This window comes from Anneissia japonica, unplaced genomic scaffold (genome assembly GCF_011630105.1).
Source record: "Anneissia japonica isolate Jap-2015-1 unplaced genomic scaffold, ASM1163010v1 scaffold1770_len632688_cov154, whole genome shotgun sequence".
In the NCBI taxonomy this organism is placed as follows: Eukaryota; Metazoa; Echinodermata; class Crinoidea; order Comatulida; family Comatulidae; genus Anneissia; species Anneissia japonica.
This window is the reverse complement of record NW_022692996.1, coordinates 128,031-152,158: the sequence shown is the minus strand read 5'-3', so window position 1 is coordinate 152,158 and position 24,128 is coordinate 128,031. Positions and strand designations below refer to the sequence as shown.

Here is a 24,128-nt window from a genome sequence, read left to right as displayed (position 1 = left end):
ATATATAGCTATTTGCCAAGTAATGTAAATGTTTGCCAATATTTTACAACGTGAAACATTCCGTTTTTCAATATTCTTATCTGTTTAATTAAATATTTAAAACATCTTGCCGTATTGTATCAAAGTTTACTGTTAATGTTGTGTAAATTTGTTTATAGTATTAAAACGGTCTCATTTATTGTGCTGGTTACCTGATCCGCATGCATCTAACTCCGCCTCGATTTGCCAGAATGACTGAGTGCCTAACACCGTTTTGAAAATTACCAATCAGAGTGAGCAATACTTTGCAGTTGAAAAGCCATGGCATGCTATAAACTGATCATTAGACGACAGTGTGCTGGATAAGGCTGGGAGCAGCATTCGCTTGTTTGCCTCTGCTCATTATACTCCCGTCTTGTCTGCCTGCACGGCTCTTAATACGCGCTCTATTTACACTACAGAACGAAACGAGCTTACATAGAAAGAAGCGTTAATGAATTATATGTACACAGGCGATCCACCAAATAAACTTATTCATGCCGGCCGTATACTGTACATTAAATGCAGTTCGACGGATCTCGCTGTTTCGACCTGGCTTGGATACTGTCGTCATTTAATTCTCCGATCTAATGTTGAGAATTGTATTTGATCAGCTTGATAACTATAGTTGACATGCTCATATTACCTTCATCTGTTGTTTAAAAAAAATCTGCGACAAAAAATCTAGCAATTTGTGAAGGAACAAGTGGGATATAATATCAAAGCAAGATGCCGTGCGTTCGCATGCGCCGATCGGATTCGATCGCTACTGTTTCGAGCGACAGCAGTGACGACAGTAGTTTGGTCATCCTGTTACGGCACGTTAATATGACGGTGAGTATTTCCTTGATCGTCGGAACAATCATCGGATCCGGAATCTTCGTTTCGCCGAAAGAGATCCTCGAATATACGGGAACGATAGGTATGTCGCTCGTAGTATGGATAGTGTGCGGTATTTTCTCAACTATCGGTGCCCTGTGCTACGCGGAACTCGGCACAACTTTTTCCAAATCGGGAGGCGATTATACATATTTACTGGAAGCTTTCGGGCCGCTGGTTGCATTTTTACGCGTGTGGACGTCTATTGTAGCGGTGCGGACGGGCAGCTGGGCAATTATATCGGTAACGTTTGCAAGGTACCTTACGGAACCATTTCTCCATAATTGCGATGAAGAACCGGTGATAGCTGTGAGACTCCTATCTGCTGCTATTCTGTGTGAGTAAGCCTCCTTTATACAATTTTGATTAGGCCTATGTTCCATGACAATCAGTGCTATATCTTGAGGAGAATTCAAATAGACCTTCAGCGTATTCAAACGCAATACATGTGAGGCGCTTAGAGACATTAGGGAGATTTCAAAACCTTACGAAAACGATAACGAATACAAATATTATTATCGTCATTCGTGCCTCAAACATTCTTGACAATACGTTATACGAGCTGAATATGATCCTTTATTCATGAAAGAGGCATGAATCGCCTACGTTGTAACAGATACGCTACTGTAGGGGAAGGGTTGCCTAAACATTTGATGACGTAACCGTAGTCGTTATCGTTTTTGCAAGCTTGCTAAAACTCCCTAATGTTAGCATAAACGCTAAACACGTTTAACATTATTATTATTATTATTATTATTATTATTACATAAAGTTTAGAATAATTTTTTTCAGTAGGTAGGAACAAGGCATTCAACATAGGCCTATAATCGCCTTTGTAGAAAAAATGTCGCTGGTAAAATTCGTGCAAGTTTTACAGCAAAGCGAGTGTCATGCACTTTATTTTCAAATAAATTTTGTGGCATATACCGTATCTAATACCGTTTGACCTGTCTCTTATAATATATATGTATGTATATATATATATGTATGTATGTATGTATGTATGTATATATATATATATATATAAAATATATTATGAATAGGCCTATCTTATTGGTCAGATTTCTCTCATAGTGTACATTATCCGGTTGGTTGATTTTGAGGTTTTACTCTTTGTAAGTATAGTATACCTCTTGTCATTCACAATCGTTGTTTTATTTATATTTAAACGAAAATTTAAAAAATAACCTCAGTAGTGCTACAGCAATTAAAAAATTAGACATGTCACATAGTTAAACAAGCTTTTTACTGGCTGCGACTTTTTTTTCGTAATCATAAAAAGAGTCCCGAGTTAGAATCCTGTTAAAAGGATATGGATTGCTTGGAGGACAGATTCCATGTTTCGTTACATTTTTTACTCGGTGAATTTTATAGCTTGTCATTACTGTACTTGGGTTTTCAATATTCCTATAAAAATTGTAAAACATATAAAGCTTGTAGAATAGACAAGTATTATGATATAAAAGCAATTATACACTATATGATAAGAAATATCACATGTCTGTATAATATGTAAGGCGCATATATTATGTAGGTTGAACATTGTGGAGACAGTTACGATGAATTGACCCAATGCGCAAGCTAGTCAATATAAATACATCTATTCATTGGACACACAAGAACGTAAGTGTTTCATGTTCTCACAGACTTTAGTTGGTTGGCATTATTATAATAGGCCTATATTCTAAGGCGATTGGATAGCAAATAAATAAAAATTAATTTAGTACAAATATTCATGCATTTTGATCGTTGTCGAAATCAATTAGCTTTGAAACGGTCATACATATTAAAATCCGTGCATTCTTTCTTATGGAGGTCAAATTATTCAACTAAAAATATATATATTAAAATTTGCTATATTTAGGAATCAAGTGATTCCATTTTCAGGACAACGCAATGAAACGGGTGACAGTGTGTATTGCAGTTATCGCAAAGTTGAACATTTAGGCCTAATAGACAGAATTTATTGATTTTAGATGATTCTGCATTTACTATTATGTAAGCATACATTGCAAACACCCTAAGCTCTACATCATGTGATTGGATGTGGTACAGCACGTACGCACATAGGCCTACGTTAAAACTGCGTATGCGCACGTGCATGCATTAGAGAAGATGAATGGACCTTTCTGCTGCTAAAGCTCCTCCACGGCACCCCTTGGAGATTGTTGCTAAGGTCCCGCAACACACGCAAACACGTGCGTTTGTGGGCCAACACCACTAATCTCTGGACAACGCGTGTTCTTGTGAGACACGCGCAAATTCCTGTCCTTTCTGATTGGTTAGTTAAGTTTGATTGACACTCCAGTTAAAGGTCCATTGTGTATGAACAACCTCTATTGCTTTTTTAGTACTTATTCCAAAATGTCGATCATATGTGAAGCCCTCGGGATGGCGGTGCTAGGCTCAGTGCATTATTGGCTTAGGGGTCGCACTGCTTCCTCCCTCCTTTCAGTTTTCCATAGTGAGACCGATTTAGTAGCTCTATCCTGGTTATCTGTTGGCGTTTTTTTTACAGGAAATATTTCTTGTTTAGTACTTATTCCAAAATGTCGATCATATGTGAAGGTTACATGAAGAGTCGACAATAATGGCACATCCTCGCACAGCCACTTGGTAGAGTTAGCTTTTATGGTTCTTAGATTACGTATAAACATTTATCATGTGCTATGCTATACTCACTTGCATCATGATAATATATAAGCTTGGATTTCCTTGCCATCGTAACGTATAAAGATTCACATAATTTCTGTATCGCTGGTATTATATTTCAGAATCATTTGCGCGAAGTAAATGGATTTTAGAATACAGGCATATGGATAACGATGTCGAGTCGGCACGCAACTGGACGCACGTCGTGTTGTGTTAATGTGCCTTTATTGAGAACAAAAATCAGTATTCAAACAATAACATTCTTACTGAAAAATTATGTCAATATTTTAGATCCAGTTCGTCAGAGTTTCCATTAAACTGCATAAACATTGATTGCCACAGAAGCCTTAATAACTAGGCTAGGCCTCGGTACAAAGTAATACAAAGTTAAAATAAGTTTAAAGTCCTCACACCTTTAGTTTAGGCCTAGTAAGTATTAAATTGATCATGAAATTATGTCATCGTTCCGATGAGAGTAACCCACTTTGATGGCGATTAAGTTCACTTTTTATGATTCTATCTCAACCGTATTTTTTTTCCGTGGTTATTGTTTATTTGTGCAAGTTTAAAGAAGACCTAGGGGCGGCGACAGGAATTCCCCAACGAGGGGTCCAGCTCCCCAGCTCGCGATAGTATACAAAACCTATACGGTAGTACTGCTCGCACTAACAGTTTTTAATCCCTAAAATTTGACAGCTTAGTCAGGCATACCTAAATTGTACTTTCGGCGGTCGAGATTTCACTTTTCCCCGACGATCTTGCTGGAAAAAGGTGGGGGGGGGTCAGATACAGAGGTCCCCGACGGGGGTCCTTTTCCCCCTAGTACCCCGCTAGCGCCGTCCCTGGGAAGAATAATAAACAAATCCTATAACTAATGAGAAAATTGTTCTCTAGTTTGAACTTTAAATTGAAACCTAATACTTACTTCAAGTTATAACAATGGACTCACTCGTCGTTATTGACGCGTGAATAGGCCTACTAGCAGGCACAGAATCAGAAACAGTGGAGGTGGTGGGTGATGATAATGTTTGTGATGATGATGATCCCAGGTAATAATTTTACGTTGTTAAACGTGATTTTTGTGTATAAACCATAAATACGTAATTATAAAATAATTTCTGACAATTCCGACCATCTGAGGTGTGGTACATATTATTCATTACATCGAGATTCTCTATAGATCTTAAGAAGACGGGATGATGATAAACGAGATAAGGTTTGAAAAGTATGGATACTACCTCATTGGTTTTAATCTTTAGACCTATCTACTTTAAGATTGCATTACTTTAAGATTTTGGGTTTTATTTCTAGGCTAAAATGGTTAACGGCAAACATGTACTGATTTGACAGGCCGCCTACTTCTGGGGCGAAGGATTGTAAACAGTTTAATGCCGCATAATACCTTAAATTTTTGCCTTAGTTTATGATAAGTCCATCGGGAGATTTGTCATTTTAATTAAAACACGATTTCGAAACCCGTACTAGAAAAAAAAAAACTTAATTAATACCACACAAGTAGGCCTATTATTACCAAAGAAAGCAAACAAAATGATCGCCGGTTAAAATAGAAAAACAATATTGTATACAGTATATTGTATACCGTATTTCTTAGGTAAACGAACAACGATTCCACCTCGTTGTTAGAAACTCGATAGTGTTTCATTCATTCTGCAAGCCCAGTCACTGGGTTTGCAGAATGAATGAAACACTATCGAGTTTCCAACGAGGTGGAATCGTTGTTCGTCTATAGACAGAGAAATTTGACACAAAGATAAAACTCTGACACAAAGATAAGCTTCGCTGATGATAAATTGTTAACGGTGATCAGGATTTATTGATCTTATGTCACCAAACTATCGCTTTTAAATCACGCTGTCCTATTGTGATATAGAAAGCTTATATCTGTTTATTAATACTATTACTAATTAATAGATCGTCTGTCCCTATACATCAAGACGCGCAATAGCGTAGCGAATGAGTTCAGAATAGATTTGTACGTTGACAGCTATTCTCTCGAAATATTAGGCTTTACTATTTTAGAATTCACATGTCGACACGACCTCGTAACACTGTGAAAAATACGATCATGGTTAATTGGTTATTACACAAATTCAGTAAAGGTCATTTTATCAAGTGTAAAAATATAGTTTTTCGCTTCAAGTAATCCGTTAAATATGTAAAACAACATTTAATCATTTGTGGTCGACTTTATGTGCCTCTGTATGTCCTTAAAATTTAATTTTAGTGTAATTGATCAGGCCAGCATTATCCAAATGCATTATGCTAAGATAAAACATTCTGATCTTACCATTTGAATGGCTGTATGGTGCAGCGCGAATTTTATGTTATTTAGCAGAAGATCTTTCACTTTCAAAACCGTTGTACTATCAATGGTTTCTTTTGTCTTCCGAAATACACCAAAAATAAATAAATAAAACGCATCAGCACTGTATCATGTGCTGGTGCGTACTTTGTGTAGGTAGCGAGCATACATGTAGGTTAGTCTACAGAAACGCGGTGAAACTTTGTAGGTCGTCGCACCATGGTCGTACCATGATCTAGAACATTTGAAATGTAATTAGGCCTATAACATAATTATAAGATAATTATTTGTAACATCTCAAGGCCTACTTAAACACGTATAAGATTCTGACGTGCCAGACCGACATCTACGTAGTGTAAGGTTTATATGGAGCGTGACGACTATGCACACATAACAATGACGTCAGCACATTTTATTTTCTACACGCGCATGTACGGTACTGATTACGTGCTTGTCAGTCAATAGACTTTTAAGTACGCTTGTTAAATCACTCAGAATCGTGTAAGCATGAAAGAAAAAATACTATTTATTACTCCCAAGCAGACCACTGATCATCATCATACTGGGTTCGTGTGTTTGACACGCGAAATTGAGCTTAGGGGCCTACTATACACGAGTAGACTCAAAGAGATGGTCAAACACGAAATCAACCAGTAATGATAAAGATAACAATGGAATATAAAACCGTAAATATTAATATTAATAATTTGTATTTATGTAGTGCCTTATGTTAAAACAACCTCGAGGCGCACAATGGGGATGATGTTCGACTATATACACAAAGGCGCCTCTTTAATAGGTATAAAGACCGCCGGGAATGCGAGTTTTATTTTCTTGGACTATGTGTCTTTGAAAGTGATATTGTTTATGATAATATAAGTATACTATACGTTTGGGGTTTAAAGTACGGTTTTGTGATTCGTAATGTGTATACGCAATATAAAACGGTTGCATTCGTGTAGGTATTTTCGTCATTTATTTCCTTAAACAGCTTATTTAAACCTCTCATCCTGTTTACTCAGGGGTCCCAAGTTATAGTGAAGTGAAATTTAAGGGTAATTTGTTGTTTAATGAAGTGTAACTTCTGGGTACTTTTTTGGTTTATTAACTACACGTATGACATGTTGATTAAATGCGTGTCATGCCGTTACTAAAAGCCATTGCAAATGTTTAACAAAAACAGTAGGCCTAGCCTATTCCGCATTTTGTAAGTAGCAAACAATGACAAAATAAGTCATTTTATTGAACTAGGTGGTAATGCAAAGGAATTGAGTTGTTCAAATTGTATGTAACCTGCATATATTTGAAAGGGGAAAATTATGTTTAATTTTTAAAAATAGATTTAGGATCCACTAGTAGGCCTTCATAATGAAAATTTTATATTTTCTGGGAAAAAATTCTGGAAAGCCGGATCCTCCTTAAAAATCTGGGAACCCCGCACATTCCTAAGAATTTGGGAGGTACCGTACATGTTATCTAATATTAGCCTACCTTAGTAACAACAGCACAAATCTCGTTGCAGTAAGAAGCTATATTACATTTAAGTCTCGGTCTACAACAAATGTTTAACGAAGCAGTAAATAAAAGGTAAATCTTTAAAAATAACAACACCTTCAATATTTTATAACCCCACAAACACAAAACTTATTTTAACGTTCACGTTGGTTAGGTATGTTAGAAAATAACGTTGTCACAACGTTACAGAGCAACGTTTAAATATTATTTTGTTGTGAAATACGTACTAAATACGTATTTATTATTATACAAAAAACTCCGTTTTCTAGGCCTACACCAAACTGCGTCATTATAACGTTATATTATAAACTATTCACACACATCATACACATGTAACGTTCTTGTCAAATTCGTAAATTTTTAGCTGGGAATAGCATCTGAAACATACTTTGTACAGTAGAAATGTACAGTCATTGGAAACACATTGTTAAACAAAATCAAACCATGCATTAAACGCAATACAGTAAGAGACCCTAGTAAGAGATCTGATTTCAGGAGCTCACCTGTCGCAGGGTCTCACTCAAAAGGTTCATTGTATGGAACGCCAAAAGGGCAACTTTCAAACTCTCAGGCACCCTCGAGCCACACAACACGTCGTGCGACTGCTCTTTTTCAACGGCGATCTGCTGAGACTACCACCGACGGTAAGTTGAATGGCGTTGTGTCGGACCAGCACTCACAGGCAGAGCGCGGCCGCTCAGTCGTCTGCCGACCGTAGGCCTATGCGCCATTAAAATGTAGACCTTAGCCATCATACAGGTAGATGGCACAGTGCTGCTTCGAACTTTTTAGTTTCGCAAATATAATCTTTTTATTATGCATATAATTATCTACTTACCTTTCTGAATTTTAGTCGATTTTCGAGGTGATATTTTTATATTGCTTTTTCAGATATAACATATTTTAGAAATGAATATAGCCGATAGCGCCAATACTCTACACTATGCTTAATTTCATTTTTCAGTCAGTATCGAGGATGTTCAGGTAAAGATAATTACATTGGTCTAATAGAATATTATAGTTCAACTTCTATTCTATACTATTCGTATCCATCAATCTTCGTTTTTTCTGTTAACACGGCTTTTCTTGATTAACAACGGTTTGTGATTAGTCAGTAAGGTTAATTGATTGATGGCGCATATATTTGGCGCACATTATTTGTCTAGCGGCAGGCTAACTACTGCATCCCGGAAGCTTTTGCAGGCGATAATATGATCTTTGGACTAACGTTGAGATGGATTAATCGCATTGCCCAAGCCTTTACTTGAGAAAAATGTCCCAAACCCAACCAAAACAAATAGGCAAATGCATCAGCATGTTTAAGTCTTAATCAATCACCTGTACTAACGTATATTCCTTTTTGAGTGAAACTTGTCATTGCATTTAGCACTGCCAATATGCAGTGATCCGAAGAGTTTATATGAATACACTATAGCCTCCATAACATCCATGCATTCACACGTCACATGCGTATGTGATATGTAAGTGTCTATATCCATTTTGGAAACGTATATATAGGAAATAAAAAAAAAATTAAAAAATCAAAATTGAGTGCCATTTACAGAGAAGGTATTTTAGCACTGATATCTTGTACCTCATCCCCCACCCCTAAACATGAGCTCAGGTGGTGTGAGCTCTCAGCCATTGTGATAGGTCCCTTCTCTGGCCTTTCCTATTTCGAATTCCTGTAATGTATTGTATTGTTAATATAATAAATGTATTGTTAATATTGGTTGTTTACGAGGAACTAGTTAAGGTGTTCCAAGGGTATTCCTACAGAAAGTCGCCATGTAAAATGATGTTATATTGTAGGTTAGTTAAGGAAAACTTTAGGTCAAGGCCTAAAACATTATACCGTACTACCGTTTGTGAACTATGGCAGTATATATGTATTCTAATCAAGTTTAGCACATCATCTCCCTCAATCTCATTAATGACTACGTGCTCAAGTCACTTACAAACAATTAAACGTGTCAAAGATTGCTGTGCGATTCATTAAGCCGTTGATGGATAGATACATAAATATATATATTGTAAACTCGCAGATCTCTCATGATTACCGGTTACAAATTATTCACTTTCAACATTACTACAAAACGGTATACAGTTTATATTTTTACATATATCATTATTGAAAATGTATTTTTCTTTCGAGATCTGTATTGTCGATCTTTTCAAAGTCTTTAGACGAGGACGCATCACACTGACCTCTGTTCCAATGCAATGCATCTGAATATGGCGCTGTTCCCGCGCACCTACAAAAAAATGAAACTTATCTCCAATTGAACACGAAATTAGGCCTACTATTAAACACATGTGCTCCTGTCAAGGGGTCCTACTTTTCTTCATTTAGACGAAATTTTAGGAAGCGCTATATCAGTGGCAGGACTTGATGGTTGGCTACCAATAGACCTAAATGTTTGATTGATCAATAATAGCAAACAAGAAACCATTCTAAAACAATGTTGGATCTAAATATTCTGACAATCTCCATTTTATTATACATATATATATATATATATATATTTATATAATATATATATATATATAAATTGAAACGTAACAAAGGAGGAATCTGTGATATTCTTTTAATATAGAGTCTCAGCGTGGTAATACGATACTCGTAATCATTTTCTACACAGTCTGAGCTAGGAAATATTCATGAGTGAAGGAATTTAGAATGCCTATATGAAATTAGAGAACGTTCAACCATTATACATCACATGGTTTAAAAAAAACCCTCCAACCTTTTTGTAAAACTGACGTTTAAATTTAATCCTTTATATTAACTTTTTAACTTTAATTACATTGGGCATGTTGTATAGGAAAGCAATAAATTGTGATTTGCTTTTTGTTATCTTTAAAAATGTTTTATGTTTAGGCCTATTTGCAATAAATGAATAAAATATAATAAGAAATAGATAAAGGTGATAATACAAAACCTTGTGATAGGCCTACTAAAACAAATCGTGTACCCGGTAATAAGTTTGCCCTGTGGATAATGCGTTGAAACAGTACAAGCAATCTGGCTATGAAATAGTAAGCGTTGGTAATTGATGGATTACAGGTGATTGTATAGGGACTCTTATAATAAATGGACAGATAGTGAAGACGTGAAATAGATATACTGCTGCACTTGAGGTGATAGAGTAAAGCGATTGAATGGTATTGTATTAGGAGTAATTCAAAAGTCGTGAAACAATGTCTTACAATATAGTCTCAAATTTAGAGATAAGACTTTCGTAGTACGGGGCACCGTTTAGGACACTGATAATTATGTCTTTAAATAGGCATTCTGTTGTTACAGAAATAATTGTGTACCACGTAATTATTACTGTCAAACTATTAGGCCTATGTGTACATAATTAATTCTGTTGCTACAGAAATAATTATGTACCACAAAATTATTACTGTCACACTATTATGTGTACATAATTAATTCTGTTGTTACAGAAATAATTATGTACCACAGAATTATTACTTTCTAACTAGTATGTACTATAGAATCAAGTCTGTACTACACCATTTTGTTTCATTCACGACAGAATTATTTCAGTTCTCACAGAAATAATTCTGTGCGGTACAGAAATAATTTTATCCGCATATATAACACTCCTACTGTTTATGAATAATAATTTAATGTTATTATTTTTGGAATGCATTATTATTTATGACGGAGTTGCTATAGTCATTATAACCATGGAGGTATAATTGTTATACCTCCATGCTATAATAACTTCATGATTAAATTAAATTTTAATATTAAATATAATAGTATACATTTAGATGGGATACATTATTAGAAGGCTCAACATCCAATTTTGTAACTGTAGTTTATAATCAATAATCAATTGAAAAATATATACAAAGTTGAAAAAAAAAATGTTCTTGAGAGAGTATAAAAATAATGCTTGTTCATTAAAGAGATGAAACCAACTATCTGAGATGTGACCTCAACAGTGTTTTGGGAATTGTTTTCAACCAATACGCCCAGATTGGTCACTTCTTTGCTTATGCATTACAACCAATATACACCAATTAAATTATTACTCCTAAGCCTTTTATTTACCTGGTAGTACGTATGCTGACAATTAAAGTAGAATTAATATAAGCAGTAAATACATTATAATACAGAATACATTAAGGTTCAAGTATGGTAAAAAAAAAAAACCAATATAAACAAATTAAAATTAAAAAAAAATAAAAATTCAAGTAATAAATACCGTAGACACTACATTATTGTAATTATTATAAGAGTTTATATTTATACGTAGATAATAACAATGACGTATATCAACAATACGGACTACAGTCTCTTAATTATTACTAGGTCTCCCTCCAATTAAAGACCATTTTTGGGACCAGCGTTTCCATGGCCTTTAGCAGATTTGGTCTCTAATTAAAAAAAGTAAATATAAAAGACATTTGTGAATTTGGGACCACAAAAAGTGGTCTTTAATTGGAGGTGGTCTCTAATTGGAGGGGTCAAGTAATAAATACCAATAATTCATAATTACATATGAATAAATATTATCATACAGCATTTGTTTCCACATGGAAGTATACAGTAGGATGTATTTGTGAATAAAAGAGGGAAACAAGAAATGGTGTTCTATATCAAGTACTGCACTGTCAATCAAGTATGGCACAGCTGAAAACCAACAAACTGTCTTAGTCTCAAAGGACTTTTGACAGTATTGGACATGGATGACTTTATTGGATGTTTGATGGAAACTCCACCTTCTAATTTGCGTAGGGAGTGGACAGAAATAATTCTGTGCAGTACAGAAATAATTCTGTGCGGAAAGAATTATTTCTGTTTCGCTGGACAGAATTATTTCTGTGAAAACAGAAATAATTCAAAATTAAGTAGTACAGAATTGATTCTGTACTACAGAATAATTAGAAATGTACACAGAATAGTATGACAGCAATAATTCTGTGGTACATAATTATTTCTGTAACCACAGAATTAATTATGTACACATCATGTGAAAACTTGTGCGTTTGTGGGACAACACGTATGTTTGTGAGACATATGCGTGCGCGTATTACTGGTCCTGTTCTGATTGGTCAGTTGTCAATTGATTGGCATTCCAGAATGATTCATTATTCCTCGCTCCAACAGATTCATAGCACCGAGTGCCAAATCCTTAAAAACAAAGTTGCGGATCCTGATTAATGCAGTTAACAAAAGAATTTGAACAAAAAAAAACCTTAAGTCTATTCCTTAAACTAAACATGGTCGTCCGTTGACTCTGAGGAGTTCATCCGTCCTTTGTTCAGCCGTTGTTTGTCTTACTGCTGGGTGATCATATCACCCTCCCCTCGGCAGCTGATGGGGGTTGTCAGATAGTCGCCAACGGCTCGACTAGATGCAGATTACTGTCTTCTCCTTACTACTACTGCAAACCTTTAGAAATACTACCACCACCTCCATCACCATCACCGCTACTACGACGATCTGCTATTGCAGTATCATTCCAAACTCCAGCAGGCTTAATGATTACGATTAACCAACTCTGTATAGTGCAAGCAAGCATTTGTCGTTTTTTCTTGTTTTTTTATTTTTCTTGTTTTCCTTTTGTTGTCTTAACCAGTCTCTTCTTCTTTGTTTTGAACCCTGACTGTTGACGCAACTTACACACCCATTTTAGTTTAGCTTCAGATTGAAGCTGCAAAATGATTATCTTATCAAGTATCACTATAATATCACCATATCATATACTAACTACTTAATACTGCTGCATAATTAAGAGTACTGGAGATGTCAGCTGCGGTGGACGAAATCAATGTCTCTTTACAGTTCAGTTGCTAAATAACGTAATAGAATAAATTTGTTTAAGAAACAATACTCAACACTCATAAACCTTCAAAATAGTTGCCTTTTGCGAAATTCTGCAGATTTTTTTCTAATAGATATTTTCTAAAAGGAAATAAGTATAAAAATGTTCCATTCCTTTATTGAAATTGTTCTTTTGCATGATACAGCGTGATTTACGGGTGCAAAAACGGCCTGAAAATGACAGAAATGCAATCAATTTCGTACAATTTGAGATGAAAGGCATTTTCAGTAAATTGACGAGCAGTGCAATTATGCATTGCCGCATGAGAATATGTTTCATTCTGCTGTCTATAGATGCTGATTTGAGATATAACACTGTTGTAAAACAGTATCCCAGGAATTTCTTATATTTGTTGTATAATCGAATGATATGTGCTTTGGTGTGAAGATCTTCCATACTACCCTAGCAAAAAGGGTACATCCTAGGATGCTTCTGTCGGAGGCTCAAAACACATCGAGGACCCATGATCTGAAGGGGGGGGGGGGTGGTGTCTTCTTCCCTATTATTCTTCAGAGTTTTAGCAATTGTACTCTTATTTAAATTATTTCAATTATTTTATGCTTGGTTAGTGATTTTGAGGAAAAAAGGAGCAAGCACCCTTTTCGTCACACCGTCAGTGTTCTTCTGAAGCCATAGGCTATAATGTATCTATAATTTACTATGGCAAGCCAACATTAACCAGTGTTCGTCGTGTGATCAGAGAAGACTCATCATAACTGATCGTGGGTTGCTGATATTCCAATTTATGAATTTTAATGTTGGTAAATTGTCAGAAAATGTATTTAATCGAAGTAGCCTACAAGGTAACTATATAGTTACATAATAATTTGCTAATTAGATAAACGATCTATCGTAAGGTGGTGCGGTATGAATGACTAATATCACAATGAACAGACACTTAATTTATAACCTATGTAAAGCGCATATGCTACTTACTACTAATTACTACGTTTTAAGGTTTGTGACTTGATTTTACAAGTTAGTAGGTGTACTCTATTTAATGAACCTAGTAACGATTGTATTTAGGATTTAGCCTATACTTAAAGTCTCATAGAGCAGTTAGATATTTGTTACCAAATGTATAGGAAGTTGATTAAATTAATTCATTAGTAATAATAGCAACAGTTCATGAGGTTATCAAGTAGGAATAATATGTTTATTGTAAGGACATTAGTAGAAGAGTCAATCACTCAAGACCTCCGGGGTGCTCTGGGCCACGTTCTCAGAAATGTATTAACGATTGAGTAGGAGCGTAATGAGTTGTGGCCGGTACATCAACAATGTTAGATAAATACCATTCAAAAGATAAAATCGTTGAAATATTTTCGATTAAAAACAATGTTTGCATTTGCATCTCAATAAATGATTAATCACATGCCAATTCATAGTTAGAATTGCATATACTCGTATCCAAGCTCAATCGACATGAACCTATACTCGTTGCTCACATCACGAACTAACACAATTAAATTCAATTGTGTTAGTTCGTGAAATCAAAAAAGCGCGTCAAAATACGCGCTGTTGTCGTTAAGGACTTTTTGTGTGGTAAAGAATACAAAATTGCTTGACAACCAATACGCGCTCGTTTTTACGCGCTACTGTGATTTCACGAATTAACACAATCTACTTTGATTGTGTTAGTTCGTGAAGTCTGACATATGATCGATAGGACAAACTGAATCCATAGCTGATGTTAAAAATTTGACATCAGATACAGACTCCTATTATTTTTCTTCAGGTAGGGCCTATTCTTCAAAAATGAAAACCACTTATAATTGTACTTCCGAGGACCTACTTCTAACAGCTGTCAGGTACTGACAAAAACTAAATGCATCAGAAGATAAAATTCTGTAGTTTCCAAAAGCTTTTGAAGTCGTGTAGCTGTAAAGTCATGTGACAAATAAATAACGCAATGGTAAAAATATGTATATTTACACAGAAGTAGGATTATTTATGTCCGGCCATTTATAGCAAATATTATTACACCATCATTTTTTTATATATAGAATAGAGCAAATAAAAATCATTAGTAAAATATTGTTCAAAGCTAGTCGTGGAATAACTTAAAAATAAATTCAATATGTTGATAAATTTAGATAAAATGAGGCACAAAAATAAGGTAAAAAAAAAAACCAAAAAAAACCAATCAAAATGTATTTAAGCAAAATAATGTATTGAGAAAACGAAATATAATAAAACAAAAATGGATCATTTATAAATTAAAAATAATATGCTAAATTGTTAGATGTCAGTACTTGCTTACCAGTAATTATAGAATTAGAGAACAGTAATAAAATCACTTTATTTGTTAAAACATTAAAATTCCATCAATACAAAAATAGTCTTGAAATATAATAATTATATATTTTTTTCAAAACATAACAAAAGTGGCAAAGAAAGTAACAGAAGAAAAACCCTAGGTCTAGTCCCAAAAATGGGACATGCAAAGAAAAGGAAGACAGAACACAGACAAGGTGACAGGACGAGAACAAAAGAAGGGAAGACAAACACAAGAAATTTACAAAACACAAGAGTAAATAAATTATAAGTTAAGACATAGGGGTCGAATCACGTGGATTCATCTCTGGCATAAAACATGCTAAAGGAAGAGACAAAGGAAAGTTTAGAAATATTGTTTTGGAAAGTTTTGAATGAAACTGGTTTATTGAGGTGTTTATGAAGTCGCTTTAGGCCAGATATATTATCGGCAGAGATGGACCCACGGGATCCGACTTCAAAAGCAATAATATATTCATTTTAAAGACTTGCTAATTATAGGTTGCTGTTTAGGCATTTTAATCTGGGGCTGTGAAGCTATTTTTTCAAGAGGTCATTTTGGATGTTCCCCCTATTTCAAATTGTGAAACCCAACAAAGTAAAGCCTTGTCTATACTATCAAATTTTGTGTGACATATAACTGTGCCATATTTGGATGCGCTATGACATCATCATGCTCATATATGGGCATACCACACAAATTTGTCACATAGGCCTACAATTAATTTGATAATGTAGACAGAGCTTAAGAAAACTAATGCGAATAATATAGGCCTAATTCTGATGTTGATAATCTTGTTATTACTCCAGCTCTCATTACCCTTATTCTCATATTCTCTTTATGACGGCTTGCAAATCTCTACAACTGAGAATGTTGTGTCCATCCCTTCCGTTTGTACAATTTCTACAGTACAGTACTGCTTTACTTTCTTTGTCTTTCGCGTTAATGACATTTATTCCTACTGATATTTCTTCCTACTGACTTTGTTTCTGATTTCCGCAAAAATGGCTGCTTTAAAAGAGGCATGTCCTGGTTAAGTTGTCCCACAGGCCAGGATTGAGTAAATGAGCTATAAAATATAGGAGCTCAAAAAATTGCCTAAAAATCCAAATTAGTTTTTCATTATAGATCAACAGTTTAATGTCTTATTAATCATGTCCCAAAGTTAGTTCTGCAAGTGGTCAACAAATCGTTTATTTAACGTTATTTTGATAGTTAATTCATGCATAAATAACTTTGAAAGTCAATTCTCAAATTCATGTTTATCTTGACTCTTAGCGCAGTACTTTCACTTTCCAATAACTTAGACTTGGAATGTCCAATTTCAATGAATGTACCCCTCATTTTAAAGATCACATACTCAGGTATCTGAAAATACCAATAACTTTAATTTCAATTTTTGCTAAAAATTTACCATTTTGCCACAACATACCTCTGTCTGGCCCAGGGTCCCCCGTCGGGGAGAAAAAGCACAATTCGTTGGGGAGAAAAAAATATTATATGTATTTTTTACATATTAGTAGACTCTAAAATCGATTAAATAAGCCTTTGCAACCCCTAAATTGTCGAAATTTTCGGGGGCCTCGCCCCCAGGGCCACTTTCGAAACCTATTAATCGAAGCTCAACCACGCCCACTTTGCTTTCATCGGGGAAATCTGACACCTCGTCAGGGGAACCGCCCCCCCGTCGGGGACCTCGGCCTCCCCTCCCCCCGTCGGGCAAATCTTGGCGCCACCCCTGACTATGACATGGCCCATGCCGCCCAATATACATGCGTACAACCCGTAGCTGAGCTATGGCCCTGGTTCGAGACGAACACGTGTCAATTTTTTTAGAGTATTTTTTTCAACATACTGAGCAGGCCGGTATGGTAAAACATCATTTTCAAAATATTATTTCTACTGTTACAGCAATGATTATTAACTAGTAGAAATATCATTTCTACTGTTAAAGCAATGTGTGATCATTGTTAGAGTGGCCAATAAGTCATTAAGAGCTCTGCTCATTTTGGTCTCTTCGTCGTATTTTGAAGTTATGCCTACATGCTATGATGCTGGTGAAATAAATACTGAATTGAATGTTTATACACAAAATTATTCTACTGTCCAGAATATATTTATTTGCTCTTTCGCAATCTTTCTGAATCAGTATTTTTTCTCTTGGCCTTTATACAGTTTTTTATGATGCTTATGGGGTGGTGGGGCGGGGGGAGGGGTCCCAAGGCTTTATTGTCAGGAATAATGAAACAGCTTTCACATGCAATGTATCATTTTTTGATATTGAATCTAAATTCGTAACAGTTTTGCATTGACCTTTTCATAAATCCTTTCAAAGTTATGTAGGTTACTGAGAAACGCGAGATAAAATTAAGAATTAGTATTGGGCCTATCGAACGTGATACAGTATCAGTTTACATTTTAAATGAACATAATAGAATATTTTGTTAATTGCACAACAAAATATTAATAAAGAACAAGATACACGGTCCTGAGTTTTATATTTTCAACTTTTGACATTCACATAACAGATATGGTAGTGATTAAGTCTGTGCTGATGAATGAGTTTATGGCTTAGTCCTGGACACTATCCATGCTACATCCATGTGAACATTACTGCAAGCGCTGATTGACGCAGCCTACGTACACGCGAGCACCGACAATTAACTTTTTTGTTTGTAACCAGGGGAATTAAACAATTGTGAAATAATTCTCTTGCGTTTGTTTTGAAGGCAGCTGCACTATTGTTTTATTCCATTCCAAGAAAGTTTAGCTACCCCAACGTTTGCATAAGCGTCAGACCGCGTCAGCAAAGTACTGTATTAATACGCAGGGCCACCGAGAGTGGGTGGGGTGGGGGATTCCCGTACCCAAGCCTACTAGGGGGTCCGTAGAAATTGCAGGTAGCATTTTTTCTTCAATTTTTTTTTCAAAAATAATAATTACTATCATGAGCCCTCAATAATGACATGGATCCCTTAATAATGGGCCCCTCCAGATTGACAGCCCCCCCCCCCCGAAAACAATTTTTGCGCCTTCGGTTCAATCTCTCTCGCGCTCTGTCTTGGGGCCCACACCAACCCTTGCCCCTGTTACACATCCTCCTCTAAACGCCCTGTTAATAGGTTTGCGTTTTTTACGTTACAACGTGTGTGTACAGTATTTCCAAATCGTTCGCACTGACAGTGGCATCTTACGTAATGCGTAACGTGTTGTAAAAAATGCTGTTAAACTGTTAACATTAACCAAGTAAGCTCGAATACGAAGATACTCACTTCTTCTCAAACCATCGACCTCTGCTTATGATTGTTCCAATTGTCAATGATCAATAGGGGAATCAATAATGATTATAATCTGAGGGCCTCTTTAATGTGTATACATTTTAATGTATGCACTTAATAAAGGCCAAGACTTTAGTCTCAATCTGGTACTGAAATCGTGAGAAAATTCCTTTTTTTCTAAAACTTTGAGGTAATTGCGGCGTTTCGGTAAAAAATAGGAATTATCGTCACTGAAGTATCTGATATAGAATCAATTTTACGAATCCCTAATCGGTTCTCTTCAATGAGAAATATAATCTTCCGTTCTATTACCGAGGCTATTAATGTTTAATGACGCCGTTAGGGAGCCGAGCTTTGATCAAGTTCTTGTGAAATAGTGATTTTTGTGCCAGTAATTTACTTTTGATGACTTGTTGATATCCCTTGCCGAGCAGTTAGTGCCTACACATTTTTTAAGATAACTTTCTTTCGAAATTTTCCTTAAAAATTAAAAACAGATACGCCTAATAACAAGATGCAATGAAAATTAGAGAATATTAATGTAATAAAAATGAGATATTGATGGTGATTATTAATATTGTTACCATCATATCATCATCATCAGTAAAATAATTGTATCTAAAAAATGTATGGTTCAAATTTAAAGTTAATTTTTATTTTATATTTCATATTGTTTTATTTTTTCAATTTTTTATTTATTTTTCTTGGCTTATTCAATCGTTTTCTTTATCTTTTATTTTACTTGATGTTTGATAATAAAAGCATTCTCCGACAACCTTACCATATATCTTACCACTTAATGCGCTACCCCTAACGCTACCCCGGTGAACCCCTTGTTAAGTATAAGAACCAGTAGTTTATTGCTGAACCCAGATTAGGCCTATCAGTAATTAAAATTTGAAAATTGAGCAGAGCCACTGAAAGCCGCGACAGTCACTGCTTGGGTATTTACACAAGATCTTGGGTATTTTGACTTGGTCTTGGGTTCTTGGGTATTCCGTTCAGAACCTTGGATATTTTATTTTTACTAAGAAAATTGAATATTTTTGTCATAGTCTATGACATAGAGGAAGAATTAAGAAGTAACAAAGTACTGTATGTTTCAGTCCATTCTGTGTTCAAGTAAGCAAAAGTCAACGAAGTGCACATAACATTGTTATTGATTGTTAATTGCTATAAAAATGGGTTCAGTATTGTTTATTCCTGATTTGTGCCTACCTAATTAATGCATTACATAATAAAATTTGGTCACTGATCTACTGATAACACCACTCTGCCGACTGAGGGCGTATTTTTCTATTCATATTATTCAATTTCTATTCATATTACTCAATTATTAAGGAAAGTCCTTGCCTAGAAAAATATTTACTTGAAAATACAGATTTTGAGGGTGCTTGAATAAAATTTAGATTACGCTCCAATACTTTACCGTTACAAAGACGAATCTCAAGTTGGTCCGATAATAATGATGGCATTTGTTCTTTGTAGCTCTTATTCAATTGAAGATATTAGACATTTTTTTTTTTCATTTCCTTCCCTCCATAACATCAGATTGGAAGAACTAGCAAAGCTTGAACATGAAATAGTAAATACAAATGGGCCTATTTGGAACCAATTTATAAATTTAACAACTGATCAGAAGTTAACGTATGTTCTTGGCTCTTTTTCACTAAATCTTCCAAAAGAAATTGAAGAAAAATTTGACAGGTTTTGTAAAAGGTATGCTACAAGGGCATGGAAAAAGAGAAATGAGATCAAAAAAGAAAACAAACGTTTTTGATTTTAGTCATGTAGGTATTGCTTTATGACTTTTGATTTACTTTTATGTGCGTCTGTGTTATCTGGACTGATATGTGTGTTTCTAGAGTGATTAGTGGTGTTGTATAAAGTATGTACTGTATGTCTTTATGTTTATGATTGTGGGTACGGTACAGTAATGTGACTATGGGTATACAGTTGTGTATGGATATATATGTACTTATATACTGTATGTGTATTTCATGTACGTTTGTATGGTGTTTGTATAATTGTTCATGTGATTGTTTGCATCACTTTATTTTGCATTAAGTTTTTTTTTAGTTTAAGATTGCTTTTAATTTTATATGGCTGAACAGTTTCTTTTTTACTTTTCCTTAATGTCCCTTTTGAAAATTTGAATTGTCTTTTTCTTAGTATGTCTTTTTTTTTGTGAACTTTACTGTACATATTGTTTTGGACGCACCTTCGATTGAGAAGTGTGCCACTGATTGAAAAGTGTAGTTCCTAATAAATTATTATATTATCACCTCATGAATACTAATTTTTATAATTAACACAAACAATTACAATAAAAAAAGAGTTTGTAGATGGAACTAAAAGGGAAACTATACATGCGAAAAACACATTATTTTCAATTTTAATGCATTTTTTGGAAGCTTGGGTAATTTTGGGAATTTTTGTTGAATCTTGGGTAATTTCGTCCCAGTTATTGGGTATATCAAAAATGTTGAGTTGTCACTCGACTTAAACTAACAGTCTGTAGTAAACTACTTTTACCAAATAATTACAGATACAAACACAAATATTCACACGCCTAACAATTTATGTGAGGGTTATATGAAGAGCTGCGAACTTTTTAATCTGCATTTTAAGTCTTGAATTCTAGCCGGGTCTTAACACAGATTCACAACCAATACTGTAGCCAGGATTTTTAAATAGTGCGGGACAATATTAGGGTGGTTCCCCCTTTGCGCGTACATCCAAATAATGTGAACCCATTTTCTATAAGTTTGACCTATTTTACACATAAATTTGAAAAATCTGGACCCATTTTCTAAAATGTTTACCCATTTAAGGCAAAATATCAGAAATCTGGACCCATTATTTAAAAATGGGACACTTTTTATGCATAAAACTGCATAATTTCAACCCATTAAAAAAAAATGTGGACCCATTCTTGGTGGACCCAATTGAACATTTGTGTGGACTGTCGCAATACACAACCGTAACACGCAGGAGCATTTCCTCTCGGTTAAACGCTCAGATGAAACACAAGGAATCAATATTCGGAGGTCTGATCGTTGAAAATTGACAATTGAACTACTCAAGTCGAAAGATACCGATAGGCCTGACACTAACACTAATATTTCTATTTTTTTTTTTTTAAATGCATCAAAGGCCGTATTCGACTAGTCGTTCTTCGTTCAATCACGCCCACCTGCGCAGTGGTAAAATCTTACTTAACGAAGACGACCAGTCAAATAGAAAACTGGTAAATACTCGACAAAACAAAATGGCTGCATTACCGCGATACACGCTGCGTAATCAAGGCTGCTTCGGATTGTGGCAGTATGGGTTTTTCATAGAAAAAATGTTTTCATCCATGTTTTCATTCTGTTAGCCTACAATTATTTTTTGACTACAATGTTTGTAAACATTGTAATTTTTATTTTCTGAAATTTAATCTCTATTATATTAACACAAATGTTGTTGCTAAACTGAACAATCGGCCATATATTTTTGGTCACGTGATAACTGACCAACGCACTGATTAACGCACTCTGGTTAAGTTAATTTTTGTTGTCAACGAAGTCTTTTTACGAACAAGTCGAATGAAAATAATACTCAACGAAAATTCGTACTCAACGAAATGAACCAGTCGAATAAGCCCAAAGAAAGAAATGTCATTCCAATAACCTTCTATCGTACAGCTGTTTTATGACAAAGATTCATATTTTGTTTACAACTAAATATAGTAACAGTAAAATAAACCTGAAACAAAAGACATAATTCGTAATACAGCCATCAGCTTATTCCTTTCGGGTATGATACTGATTTCACTTTAGTTTCTTCACAGGCAATCGAACACGCTTGCCAATTATTATTTTATTAGCGTTGGATACATTTTGCAGAGAAACGAGACTAATAATAGTTTTAGTTGGACGCATAAACATGAGTGTATGTTTGGGTTCTGGGCATATGAGACAAAATGAATACATAGAAAACGCAGTCTTCTTTTTGACTGAACAAATTGTGAATGATGACAGAGTGCATGCTGGTATCACGAGAAATTCAACTCCCCATGACATTAAATCCCATAAGCCAAGTATAATTATTTTCATTGTATATTTCTGTTTCTTTAATATTCATTTAGGCCTACAGAATAAATACGGTCTCAAAAAAAAATAGCCCATACCGTACTATCTTGTTTTCTAGATTAATTTTGCAAACTAAAGAGGGAATTCTCTAGAACTCGCCTCTAAATTCACCTTGTGTTGATTGTGTTTTGTTAAACCACTTGTTGAGAAAATATCATCCTGTCTTGTGATAATTTAACTTCGTACACTATACACAAAAGCCTCATGACCTTTTCATCCACTAATTGATAATACGTCACACACAACCCAAAGCCGTCTATTATTGTAAATGTATGAAATGCAAATGCGTATAATCCAGTGAACGCAATTTAATTGAAACGCGTCGCGAGACAGCTTGTCTGAAAGGTAGAAACTGTAGTGGGGGTCAACTGGCACATAACCGTAAAAATACATCAATCACGATGAATGAGTGTGTTCTCTCTTCAAAATATGTATTTACTTTAGAATTGTGGGTCCACTTTGATGATTAGGGACTCGTATATACATTTTAATGCACTTTAAATGAGACACAAGTCGAACAAGTTTGACTTTTTTACGAGAAACAGAACTCTGCTATTCATGCAAGTCGGAAATGCAAATGTTTTATAAAACTATTTTAAATGGTACTAACCCATTTATAGCTAAAAGCTATAAATGTTTAAACATTATTTAATGCAACAGCATATTGGTATAATGTAAACAAAATGCCCCAAATATATTAATCTTTTGTATATTCAATTGATAACTTAACTATAGAAACACACCAAAAAAAAGCTAACAAAGTCTTCGAAAGCTTGTTTGTTGTGCGTCAGAGGTTTAGTATAACTGTAATCAATCAGACATTACCGGCTGTCCTATTGATGTTATTAGATCTAACTATGCTAAAATGTATTCATTCATTAAATCATATGGCATATATATATATATATATATATATATATATATATATATTTCATACTAAAAAAAATAAAGCTTATTATAACGAAATTTTAAAAACGAGGGATCATATAACATTAATATTTAGTTGATTTTATATGCTTTGTTAATGCTTAGGCCTTCTTTATTTTGTCGTATTTTTTATTGTATCTGTGTTTTTTACGTAAGGACTAAAATGGAAATAAGTTTTCGGTACTTTATTGTGCTTTTTATCCTTTGAATATGATGTTTCTTGTCTTTGTTTTATGTTCATATTAAGAATAAAGAAGTAGAAAAAAAAGAATAGGC

The 24,128-nt window shown here is 34.7% G+C and overlaps 1 protein-coding gene across 1 annotated transcript in view; it reads left to right on the top strand.

Moving 5' to 3' along the window:
• The first annotated feature begins 279 nt into the window (after nucleotides 1-279).
• LOC117100579 (cystine/glutamate transporter-like) overlaps nucleotides 280-24,128 on the top strand; it is a 58,219-nt gene continuing 34,370 nt past the window's right edge. Inside the window, exon 1 of the mRNA XM_033240354.1 lies at nucleotides 280-1,234. Coding sequence (XP_033096245.1) covers nucleotides 748-1,234 — 487 coding nt within the window. The 5' untranslated portion in view covers nucleotides 280-747. The remainder of the gene's footprint in view (nucleotides 1,235-24,128) is intronic.